This window comes from Lepus europaeus, chromosome 7 (assembly GCF_033115175.1).
Source record: "Lepus europaeus isolate LE1 chromosome 7, mLepTim1.pri, whole genome shotgun sequence".
NCBI classification, from domain to species: Eukaryota; Metazoa; Chordata; class Mammalia; order Lagomorpha; family Leporidae; genus Lepus; species Lepus europaeus.
The window spans coordinates 37,359,490-37,372,951 of NC_084833.1; the positions used below are offsets into that span (position 1 = coordinate 37,359,490).

Below are 13,462 nucleotides of genomic sequence, written 5' to 3' on the forward strand. Positions count from 1 at the left end.
AGTCAGCCAATCGGTGTCTTTTAACTGGACAGTTCAAGCCATTAACATTCAATGTGACTATTGAGAAGGAGTAACTTTGCCCTGCCATTAGCCAAAGATACTTTCTAATATATGGTTTGAGATTCCTGTGATCTTTTGGTGTGAGGTTTCCTACCTTTACCTTCTTTCATATTGGTGACCGTGTTTCTGTGTTTCTGTATGTAACACATCTTTAAGCATCTTTTGCAGGGCTGGACGAGTGGCGACAAATTCTTTCAATGTCTATTTGCTGTGAAAGGTCTTTATTTCACCTTCATTCATAAATGAGAGCTTTGCAGGATATAATATTCTGGGCTGGCAGTTTTTCTCTCTTAGCACCTGGGCTATGTCTCGCCATTCTCTCCTAGCTTGCAGGGTTTCTGAAGAGAAGTCAGCTGTGAGTCTAATTGGAGATCCTCTGAGAGTAATCTGGCGTTTCTCTCTTGCACATTTTAGGATCTTTTCTTTGTGTTTCACTGTGGTGAGTTTGATTACGACGTGTCGTGGTGATGATCTCTTTTGGTCATGTTTATTAGGGGTTCTATGAGCTTCCTGTATTAGGATGTCTCTGTCTTTCTCCAAACCTGGGAAATTTTCTGCTAGTATCTCACTAAAAAGGCCTTCTAATCCTTTCTCTCTCTCCATGCCTTCAGGTACTCCTAGAGCCCGAATGTTGGGTTTTTTAAGAGTATCCTGTAGATTCCTGACAGTATTTTTTAGATTTCTGATTTCTTCTTCTTTTCTTTGATTTGATTGTTTCCTTTCCTGTTCTCTGTCTTCTAAGTCTGATATTCTCTCTTCTGCTTCGTCCATTCTGTTTTTAAGACTCTCTAATGTGTTTGTCATTTGATCTATTGAATTCTTCATTTCATTATGATTTCTCATCACTATCACCATTTCTTGTTCCACTAGTTGTTTCAATTCATTTTGATTCCTCCTTACTATTTCATTTTCACGAGAGAGATTTTCTATCTTGTCCATGAAGGATTTCTGTAGTTCAAGAATTTGTTTTTGAGAACTTCTTAATGTTCTTATCAATTTTTTATTAGTACTTCTTATAGAGAATAATGTTTAGTGGGAATAGTAATTTCTCTTTCAGGTTTTATGTTGATATCTATTAAATATGGTTCAGGTATCTGAATCTGTAATTATCTGACTTTTTGATCAAAGGCAAGAAATACAGTCATGGGACTCTGATATTGAGTTAATATCACAACTTTAACAACAGTTATTATTTAACATGTTTCTATGCAAAGCCTTGTGCTAGACACAATGGAAAAGTATGAGACACTGTATTGCTTTCACTTATTTACATGCTAATTCAATAGTAAAAAATGACAAGGCACTATTAATTGTCATATGTAGGAGTATAATAATAATAAGACCAACTAATATTGTTGAGCAGTGCCAGGCAATTTTTTATTTTTTAAAATTTATTATCTGAGGCCGGCGCCGCGGCTCAGTAGGCTAATCCTCCGCCTTGCGGCGCCAGCACACCGGGTTCTAGTCCCAGTCGGGGCACCGATCCTGTCCCGGTTGCCCCTCTTCCAGGCCAGCTCTCTGCTGTGGCCAGGGAATGCAGTGGAGGATGGCCCAAGTGCTTGGGCCCTGCACCCCATGGGAGACCAGGAGAAGCACCTGGCTCCTGCCATCGGAACAGCGCGGTGCACCGGCCACAGCGCGCCTACCACGGCGGCTATTGGAGGGTGAACCAACGGCAAAAAGGAAGACCTTTCTCTCTGTCTCCCTCTACTGTCCACTCTGCCTGTCAAAAAAAAAATTATTATCTGAAAAAATGACAGGGAAGAGACAGACATCTTTCACCCAGTGGATCCCTCCTGAAATGGCTGCAACAGGACTGGACCAAGCCAGAGTCAGGAGCCTGAAACTCCATCTGTGTCTCCCATGTGTGTGTCAGGGGCTAAAGTTCTTAGAGCTTCTTTTGCTGCTTTCTCAGTTGTATCATCAGGGAGCTGAATGGGAAGCAGAAAAACGGAGACACGAATTGGCATTCAGATATGTGGTGCAAGCATCACAGACAGCAGCCTAACCTGCTGCGTCACAATGCCAGCCCTAGACATTTTTCAAAGTCCTTTGTATAGATTAATTCATTTAGTATATATAACTATCCTATGAGATAGATCCAAAATTATTACCATCCATGAGCAAGAGGATTTAAAACTCAATAAATTGTCTGGAGTTGCACCATTATTAAACTGTAGCTGTCTGATTTTACAGTGTGCAGTCTTCATCACACTGCTGTACTATAAGTAGTATAAACACTGTGGCTGCTCAGAAGAGAAAATAGTAGCTTTCAGTTGTGGTGATTAAAAAGGGGTTCTTAGTGGAAAGACAAAATTTGCACTGCGCTTTACATTAAAATACTGATAGGAACACTGTGTTCAAGATAAGATAACTGTTTGACCAGAACACAGCATATTTGTAGGACTGTATCTATAGAAGAAAGTTACTAGACTCAACACTTCCTACCTGTTGCTGCTGTATTAAACACGCTAAAAGTCGATCTATTTCCATAACCTGTTCTTTCTGAACCTGAAAGAAGTCAGAGTTCACCACTACAAATGGATTGAGGTTGGAACAAAATGTAAGGCATATTTGCTGTATTGGAAATTATTGACAATAGATGGAAAGAGAGGCTGGTAGAACAGATTATAGAAATATTTGTTGCCAGAAATTTAACATCTATTTTTGTAACCAAAAGGAAATCTTTGAAACCAAGTGGCATTATAAGAGCTCAGAAACCAAGTGATACTTTAAACATTTGTATATTCTTATTTAGTATAATTAATAACCTTGCTCTGTTTGATGACAAACTAATTTTAAAAGTTGTTATTTTATTATTATTTTCACCCAATGAATTTTGAATGTCTGGAATTATCAAGACATGGAGTAATGGAATGGGTTTGACTAGATTTCTTTAATGTCTTACTCTTTCCATCTTTATTCTGTTTAGTAGTCTTTTTTCAACTCTTATAACTATTATAAGACTTGGTAAGCAATGCAGATATAAACTCGAAGTTGTTAAGTTAAGCCATGGAGAAACAGAAAAACATCAGAAACTGATTTGGGTTCTTGTTCTGTTTTTACACATTAGTGTCAAACTTCAGTTTTACCATTGTAGAACTAGGAATTATGTTTTCAATCTTTTGAAAAGTAGCTATTCATTAAGAGTGCTGAAAGAATCTCCTAACATTGATTCAGATATAAAAAGTAGAGAATTGACTCTGAGATTAGTATTAAAGTGAAGCTCCTGGGTAATTTTATGGTTACATAAAGATAATGTGTAAAATTATTTTTAGAGTTTATCATAGCATCAGTTCTCTTTTACAACGCAACAATAGCATGCAGAATGTCAGAATTATGTGTTTATTCTCTCTTAAGACATTAGTGGCATTCTGAGTATTTTGTTGATGAAATATATAAAGCATTTGAAACTTTAATGGGAAACATTTCACTTTAATGTCAGAATTTAATGTGCATATTTTAGAATGTAGTCCCAAACATTTAACTTGCCATTTTAGAATAATGATTCCATAGGACTACCTGCAAGGGAAATGTCTCCATGGAGCATCATGAGGATACATCATATGCACCTAAAAAGTAAAAAAAGTCAATGCCAGTATTGTGGCATAGTGAGTAAAGCCACTGCCTACAGCACCAGCAACCCATATGGGCACTGGTTCATGTCCTAGCCACTCTGCCTCCAATCCAGCTCCCTCTAATGCCCTGGGAAAAGCAGATGATGTCCCAAATGTTTGGCCCCCTGCCACCCACATGGGAGACATAGAGAAAGTTCTTGGCTCCTGATCTCTGCCCGACCCACTGCTAGCCATTGCATCCATCTGGGGAGTAAACCAGTGGATGGAAGATCTCTCTCTGTCTCTTCCTGTCTCCTCCTTCCCTGTATCCTCCTTTTCTACCTCCCTCCTTCCCTCCTTCTCCTCCTCCTTCCCTCTTCATTTCCTCCTCTCCTCTCCTCCTCTCTCTCTCTCTCTCTCTCTCTCTCTCTCTCTGTAACCCTGACTTTCAAATAAGTAAATAAATCTTTAAAAAATTAGTCAAAAGTCAAATCCATACTTTCTGGGATTTTCAGTTAGGATCTTTCTGATATTAAATATTGCTGCCATGGGACCCACAGATCATTTCCTACTCTGGTTTCTAAGAGTGCCTACAACATTTGTAAATGTTAAAGCAAAATAATACCAGTGGACTCTAAACTTCAAGTGTCAAGATCTCTTTCCACTTTATAAAAAAAATTATGTAGGACCTCAAAGAGCTATTATTTATACGGATTCCATCTGTTGATATTAATTATGTTAAAATTAAAACTGAAATTCATAAAAATATATTTGTTCATTGGAAAATATCATTTCATAACATAGCTAACATTTTTATAAAAGTCACTAATTATATTTTCCTTTTTTTTTTTAAGATTTATTTATTTATTTGAGAGGCAGAGATACAGAGAGAGATCTTCCATCTGCTGGTTCAGTCCCCAAATGGCTGCAATGGCCAGAGTTGAGCTGATTCGAAGGCAGGAGCCAGGAGCTTCTTCTCGTTCTCCCACATCAGCACAGAGTCCCAAGCACATGGGCCCTCTTCCACTGCTTTCCCGGGCCATTAGCAAGGAGCTGGATCAGAGGTGTAGCAGCCAGTACTTAAACCCACACCCATATGGGATACAGGCACTGCAAGTGCTTCTTTGACACCCTGTTGAACTATTACACATCCTTTAACCTCTAGAAACCTTTATAATGTGTATGCAAGTAAGAATTAAAAAGGCTTAGTGTTATCATAAAAATAATTTTGACATTGTGAACTCCGTCAAAAACTCTCAAGGATCCTTAGGATCCCTGTACCACACCTGGAGAATCTGTATTATAGCTATCTTTCTTACTCCTCTTCCTGGCACACTGATTGTTTTGAAGGGTTACTTGTTGTTTTGTTTTATCTTCTTGACTATTCAGTTTCTTTGTTGAAGGTTTTTTATTAATGTCTTACCTTGTCAAAGTGCAATTGAGGTATTGTAATTAACCAGAGAAGCCAGAGTAGTCAAGAACCTCTGTGAGAATGACAATACTCATCAACCATTTTCCCTCCTCTAATGGACTCCAGGCTGAAATGGAGTCTGCTTCTCCTTGGTCCTCATAATTTCCTTAAAAGGAATGTCAAGTAAAATTTTATGGCTGTCTAAGGCTTGGCTGTGACTTCTGTTAGCCACCTTTGCCTTGCATTAAATCTTTCATAAGCTCACATCCTCTATGTAGATGATAATGATAATATTTTTATTATTGTATACCCCAAATGTCAATAATACATCTTGCTTGAAAGTCAGAAAGAAATTAGAGTTTACCCAAAGAGAGGGAGGTCTCTGATCGGTTTCAATAGTTTTTGTTTGTGTTTTCATTCTCCACTTCAAAAATCAACTGTAGATGGTTCTAATCTATAGAAATCTATTATTTCAGGTGTAGCCATATCTGATAATTGTTTAATTCAGTGTCTATTGGCAGATAGCCCAGAAAGGCCAACCTATATTGTCTCACAGTTTCCATGATAATGTGTAAGATCCTAGGGGCTAGACACCCCAAAATTAGTTTTAATCTCAATTTTTACCTCTGTAAAACTCCAAAACTATTGAGATTATCTGCATGGATCCTGAACCAACCATCAGGAAAGATACAGATAAGCACACTGATACAACTCTCTTTTCTGTCATTTGTATCAACCAATTTAAGGCCACATAGGCAAAACTTAGCAATACAACACTATTTCTTCACATCTTTCAAATTGGAGCAATGACTAAAACAAGATATACATCTTTTTTGACTGTATTAAAGCAAATCATGGAATTTGTCTGACCTTGTGTGAACTTTTCAATTGTAATATACTGAAAGAAATATATTTTAGGGCCAAAGAAAGGAAAAGAGAAAAGGAAGTTACAGTCTTCAATTTGGCCTTTGTATTTCTTAAAACCATAAACGCTCAACATGTAATTTTATAAAAATGACTCACAATTCAATTTCCTATTTTCCTGCAAGCAGTGGGATTGTGTGATGTCAAGGGGAAAATAGCTTTAAATACAAAAGAATGGTTTAATTTCATAAGCTACGATAGCATACTTACAAGAAAATATACCACTTTACTAATATCACATCAAATATAGAAATTAGGTTGATTACTAGGGGCCAGCACTGTGGCGCAGTAGGTTAATCCTCCACCTGCGGCGCAGACATCCCATATGGGCACTGGTTCTAGTCCTGGCTGCTGCTCTTCAAATCCCACTCTGCCATGGAGTAGAAGATGAATCAAGTCCTTGGGCCCCTGTACCCACATTGCAGCCATTTGGAGAGTGACCCAATGGACACAAGATCTTTCTCTCTGTCTCTCCTCACTGTCTGTAACTCTCTCTCTCTCAAATAAATAAATAAAATCTTTAAAAAAAAGAAATTAGGTTGATTATTAAATGCATTATGTTTCAGGCCACTTGCAAAAGAGATCACAGACTTGCAATGTTGAAAACTCGTCGCTGCTACCTGGAGAAAAAGAAAGAAGAAGAATTGAAGCAATTTGATGAGAATACTAATTGGCTCCATCGTGTTGAAAATGAAATGAGACTCCTAGGTCAAAATGGTCATATTCCAAAGGTACGGATGTATTTCTATGTTCAGATTTTTATTAAAGAACTTAGTTCTTTATCTTTCTTGTATTGAATAAGTATCCTTCATAACACTATTGTCCAATTTCTCTGATCCTTTTTACTGTTGTTAAATGAATATATATCTCTTATGCTTTCCAATTACCTATTAGAGTTGCTTTGTCTATACTTTCAAAACAATAAAGTTACTTAAGGAACTGCATCCTTTTATGAAGTAGCTCTTAAAATAGAATAAATTCCATTTCAAACTACACTTGAGGCTTTATCAAGTAGGTAATTTGTTTGCTTTACATCTTTATATATATTGTGCAAAAGTGATTTTAAGTGTGGGCACCATTAGTAGTATTAATTCTAAAGAAAACCAATTTAAAAGAGTGAGTGTGTCGCCAGCGCTGCGGCTCACTAGGCTAATCCTCCGCCTGCGGTGCCAGCACCCCGGGTTCTAGTCCCTGTCGGGGTGCCAGATTCTGTCCCGGTTGCTCCTCTTCCAGTCCAGCTCTCTGCTATGGCCCAGGAAGGCAGTGGAGGATGGCCCAAGTCCTTGGGCCCTGCACCCCATGGGAGACCAGGAGAAGCACCTGGCTCCTGGCTTCAGATCAGCGCAGTGTGCCAGCCACAGCGTGCCAGCCACGGCAGCCATTGGAGGGTGAACCAACGACAAAGGAAGACCTTTCTCTCTGTCTCTCTCTCTCTCTCTCACTGTCCACTCTGCCTGTCAAAAAAAGAGTGAGTGTGTGTATATAACTGAAAATATTATACCTTAATTTGGCAAAAATTTAAACTTATAGTAAATGATGTATGATGATGGCTAATGGCTGTATCAGGTTAGAATTTTGTTCTACCACAAGATTTCAATAATCTGACTCCAGTGTCTTAACCAGTTTGAGCTGTATTTTGCTCCTTAAAAGTGTTGGAAGTATGCAGTTTGTTCTTGTTGGAGTACTTCCAAAAAGTGATCAAAGTCATCATTGTGCTTTTCATTTCATGATTTGTAACATTACTATTTCATCTCTAGTCTCAAATTTATACCCAGACCAGAAGAAAAGTAAAAGGGAAGCTGTGTCTCTATCAGGAAAACAAGGACTTTCCAGAAATTCCTAACAGACTGTATGTTAGCTAAAATTATGTCACATAGCTATCCTCAGGTAAAAAGGAGTGTAGAAAGCTTCCATTTTCTTTTACTGGATATATTATTATCCTGAACAAAATTGGAGTTCTCTTAATAAGAAAGAAGTGGAAACTGAATATGGGATAAGCAACTGGCAGCAACTGCCACAAAGTAACTAATATTGATCCTGAAACCTTGCACATTAAAGAACTTCTTTTCAATTTTTTTTTTTTTTTTTTTTTTTTTTGACAGAGTTAGAGAGTGAAAGAGAGAGACAGAGAGAAAGGTCTTCCTTTTCCATTGGTTCACCCCCTAAGTGGCTGCCACGGCCGGCGCGCTGCGCCTATCCAAAGCCAGGAGCTGGAAAGCCAACCAGCTTTCTCCTGGTCTCCCATGCAGGTGCAGGGCCCAAGGACGTGGGCCATCCTCCAATGCACTCCCCGGCCACAGCAGAGAGCTGGACTGGAAGAGGAGCAACCGGGACAGAATCTGGTGCTCCAACCAGGACTAGTACCCAGGGTGATGGTGCCGCAGGCAGAGGGTTAGCCTAGTGAGCTGTGGTGCCGGCCCAATTTTTTTTCTTAAAGAGGATGATTATGAGTTGGCCCTGGAATGCATACAGGATTTTAAACTCCAAAGTCTTACATTAATGATACAAAGAATTTATGAACTTAATCCAATTATGGTATTTAGAGGTGAGGCCTTAGGGAAGTGCTTAAGATTGGTTTAGGTCTTTAAAGTGGAGCCCTCATGACTGAATCCTGGTGGATTCATAGCAAGACAGGCTACAGATTGTTCAGATTTAGACATTCTGGATCCCTATCTTTTTCTGTGAGATTCTCTACACCACACCAGAATTCTGCCAGTGAGAAGGCTATCACTAGGTGGGGGCCCTTAGACCTTGTGCTTCCAGAACTGTAAACCAAAATAATCCTCCTTTTTTTTTTTTTTTTTTTTTAATAGTTAGCCTGCCTTAGATATTTCTTGAGAGTAATGAAAAGCTGACTAATACTGAGGAGTGTCTAAGTCTGTACTTTGATGATGCTCTTCTGAAATTCACTGTTCCCTATGAGCTAGTTGATATCTTTCTAAGGTTTTAAAATATCTTGAAGAGTGCCAACTAAAGTAGAGGTGAAAGAAAATATGAAGTATTCAGTAACAAACTTTAAACTCAAAAATTTTTTAATGCTACCTAATGCCTCATAACCAGGGGGATTTATTCTGTGACTGACTCGCAGTGACTGTAAATGGTCATTAAGCATTAAAACTCAGATACAACTGTCTACTTTAGGGACCAGTGTTGTGGTGCAGCAATGCCACTTGCAATACTGACATCCCATTTCAGAGTGCCAGTTCAAGCCCTGGTCCATAACAGCGTGCCAGTTTAAATCCCAGTTGCTCTACTTCTGAACCAGCTCTGTGCTACAGTGCCTGGGAAGGCAGCAGAAGGTGGACCAAGTGCTTGCGCCCCTGCCACCCACTTGAGAGACCAGATAGATTTTCAGGTTCCTGAAACTTTTGTACCGTTTAGGGGTTAAATCAGCAGATGGAAGATTTTTCTCCCTTCCTCTCTCTGTCACTCTGCCTTTCAAATAACTAAATCTTAAAGGGGGTTGGGGGGAGACAAGACATCTACTTTAGAGGGATAATAAAAAACTTATAAAAATGCTGTATCCATCTCAAGATAATATAATGAGTAATCAAAGGAGTAATCAAAAATGTTGGAAAATGTTGGAGTTGTCTATGCTTACAAAAGGTAACTTCAGAAATTTCGCATTACATATTCGTTATCTAAAACAATAGAGACTCTTCATTGATGACAGTCATCTCCATGAGTGTACCTGTAAAAGAACCAAAACCATGTTCTGCATAAAGAGTATTTGAAGAAAGCAGCGGATAATCCTGACCACTTGGATATTTCTCATTCAATGCACTGGAGCTGATTCTCTTAAGTGTTCTATGTTGACAGTACTTTTTGATTTTTTTTTTATTATTTATATATCAAAAGATGTGTTTTTGAGATTATCATTTTGTAAGCTAAAAATTATAAGTATTTTGGTTAAAGGTAATCTTTGACCTTATTTAATAATGACTACTATCTTTATTACTAATGCATGACTGATTATTTAGCACTTTATTGGTCAAAAACTTTCTTAAGAGGAGTCTAAAAGAATTTTGTGTGTGTGGTAAAATATAACATAAAATTTACCATTTTTAGATTGACATTTCAGTGACATTACATTCATTTAAAAAACTTACACATATTATATATGATTTTAAGATGATAATGCTGGAGTATATCAAGAGCCTCTATTTATGTTGAGCTTATGTTACAGTTTAGAATGGTTGTCTATGTAATCAGTGTTCTAGTTTTATATCCCAACCCCAACCATACAATAGTTTGTTTAATATCAAAGATGCAAAATAGTCAATTGTAGAAACTTACTTGTTTTCCTATCCAACATTTACCGTAAGCTCCCTAATGTTAAAAAAAGTATCACTATTATTGCTAATTTTTTTTTGTTTTTATCTACTTAGTAGTGTTTATAAAGTTATCAATATTATTTTGGTTATTTTAATGCATTAAATTGTTTCAGTATGGTCAAACCTAATTTTTCTAATAATCTGTCTTCTAGAACTCAAGCAGAAGTTTTGCACATTTAAATGTGAACCTAAAATTGATTTTAAGTTCTGTTTTTTATTTTTTTTTTATTTTTTTTTGTCACAGTCTTTTTTTTTTTTTTTTAATTTTTATTTATTTAATTTTTTGACAGGCAGAGTGGACAGTGAGAGAGAGAGACAGAGAGAAAGATCTTCCTTTGCCGTTGGTTCACCCTCCAATGGCCGCCGCGGTAGGCGCGTTGCGGCCAGCGCGGTGCGGCCAGCGCACCACGCTGATCCGATGGCAGGAGCCAGGTGCTTCTCCTGGTCTCCCATGGGGTGCAGGGCCCAAGCACTTGGGCCATCCTCCACTGCACTCCCTGGACACAGCAGAGAGCTGGCCTGGAAGAGGGGCAACCGGGACAGAATCCGGCGCCCCGACCGGGACTAGAACCCGGTGTACCGGCGCCGCAAGGCGGAGGATTAGCCTAGTGAGCCGCGGCGCCGGCCAAGTTCTGTTTTTTAATACATTGAGATGTATCATTATGTCCGAAAGTTGTATTTATGAAATGCATAAAGTTTATATCCCTTAAATAAAAGGTTTCTGGTTTAAAAAAAAATCTGGGCTGGCGCCGTGGCTTACTAGGCTAATCCTCCGCCTGCGGTGCCGGCACCCCAGGTTCTAGTCCCGGTCGGGGCACCAGATTCTGTCCCGGTTGCTCCTCTTCCAGTCCAGCTCACTGCTGTGGCCCAGGAGTGCAGTGGAGGATGGCCCAAGTCCTTGGGCCCTGCACCCCATGGGAGACCAGGAGGAAGCACCTGGTTCCTGGCTTCGGATTGGTGCAGCACGCCGCCTGTAGCGGCCATTTGGGGGCTGAACCAACGGAAAAGGAAGACCTTTCTCTCTGTCTCTCTCTCTCACTGTCCACTCTGCCTGTGAAAAAAAAAATCTGAAATTATTTAAAACTGAAATTTTTTCCATGTCTACTACCTAAATCCCACCCTATTTTTTTTTTGCTATATATATTTTACAGCTGAATTAACTAGTTATTAAGTTGATAAAGCGACTATATTCAGGATCACACAACACTAGACTAACTACTTTTGACTTCTTAATTGATTCTGTTTTCTCTACACTCTCCATCATTATCTACTTTTTTTGCTTCTAAATCTATCATTAATTCCAACTACACTATTTCAGACTCCAACCCCCTATTTCTGGACAGCTAATTTTTTCTTTCTGCTTCCATTGATGTTCTGCTGCAATTCATTCTCTACACTGCAGCCAGAATGAGGTTTTAAAGAGTAATCCTGATCATATGATTCTTCAATACCCTCTCCCTACTATAAACTGTGCATTATGATTTACCAGGCATAGCATGGTCTGGCACCTGAAAAACTCAAGTTTTACACCTGATCTTAACCAAAAGGCCAAGAAGTGATGCCTCTTAAGTTTTATATGTCACCTCTCCATGTAGCCTGCACTTCAGCTATTAATAGTGCCTTCTTGTAGTTTTCAGAATAGATCGTGCTCTTTCAGTCAGATTCAATCATTAGTGTGTCATGACAAAAAAAAAAAAAACTCAAATTATAAACTTGCTTTTCCAAAGATGAAGTTTACCATGACTCATTAACTAATATAATCATACCACTGAATTTTTTTTAAGATTTATTTATTTTTATTTTAATGTCAGAGTTACACAGAGAAAGAATAAGAGGCAGAGAGAGAGAGAGAGAGAGAGGTCTTCATCCTCTAGTTCACTCCCCAAATGGCCACAATGGCCAGAGCTGCGCTGATCCGAAGCCAGGAGTGAGGAGTTTCTTCCCAGTCTCCCACGTGGGTACAGGGGCCCAAGAACTTGGGCCATCTTCTACTGCTTTCCCAGGCCATAGCAGAGAGCTGGATCGGAAGTAGAGCAGCCAGGACTCGAATCGGCGCCCATGTGGGATGCTAGCATTACAGGCAGCAGCTTTACCCACTGTGTCACTGTGTCAGCTCCCAACAGCTGAATCTTTTTTCTTTGATAGAATAATTCAAGAAGATAAAAGAATAAAATTATCAGAAACTGTATATAAAGGAAGAATTTTTTTTTTATGTAGGATAAATGGAATATTTGGCAAAGATGTTCGCACTATAATGATCACTCAAATTTCTAACTGGAAACCACTATCTTAGTCAAGTAAACTGATATCCATAAAGGCCATATATTTGACTTAAGATGTCATTTGTTTCAAGGCTAACAATAATATCACATGACTTATGTGCCAGTGCTCTAAGCATATAACCCTGACTCCATAAAGACTTTATTTTTCTTGCTATATTTCTTGGAATATAGTCATGAATTATGTAAATAACCTTTAACTTAAGTATATCAGATAAATAGAGTGACATTATTTCTCTTTTACATTTTCTACCATGGCATAGGAAGTGTTAAAAAGAAAGAACAAGCTACTTTGAGCTTTTAGAGACTTAGTAACCAACTGTGAATTGGGAAAGCTTTTTAGAAAGCTAAAATGGGTTATACTTTTGAGGAAGTTTCCAGTCAAAACTCCCCCTGCTTATGGGTTGCTGTCTTATCTGTTCAAAATATCCAGAAAACTTCCATCCTTTTCATTATACTCACTGAAATTCTGAGAATGTTGTCGGATATCATTCATACTTTAGTGTACTCACTTAGCTGATATTTCCTGTGCTTAGTTTAGTATACCAAATTTGAGGAAAGACATGTAATTTTAGGTAGTATAGTAGAGGGCCCCTGGCCCTAGGCAGGTGCTGATTAGGAATATTGGAACCCTCAAGAGGCTTGTTCATATTTTGGCCAACAGCAAAGCTTATGCCAAGAGTGGGTGTGGACAAAACATTTTCATAATTAAATATATAAATAAATAAGTGAAAATATTACTGATCAATGCTATGAGAATATTGGAAGTTGAGTGGACAGTTCCATCTTTAAATACATTTCTTTAAATACATTGCTAACCTGAGGAAGCGGCATTTAAGTAAAAACTGATCATCCTCATGTATTTTCACAAAATAATGAACAATAGGATTAACCAAA

The 13,462-nt window shown here is 38.4% G+C and overlaps 1 protein-coding gene across 2 annotated transcripts in view; it reads left to right on the forward strand.

Moving 5' to 3' along the window:
* Positions 1-13,462, forward strand: part of KIF18A (kinesin family member 18A) — an 85,584-nt gene that overhangs the window by 30,893 nt on the left and 41,229 nt on the right. For both annotated transcript variants that reach the window (XM_062196374.1, XM_062196375.1), the window contains exon 11: positions 6,519-6,683. In XM_062196374.1, coding sequence (XP_062052358.1) covers positions 6,519-6,683 — 165 coding nt within the window. The remainder of the gene's footprint in view (positions 1-6,518; positions 6,684-13,462) is intronic.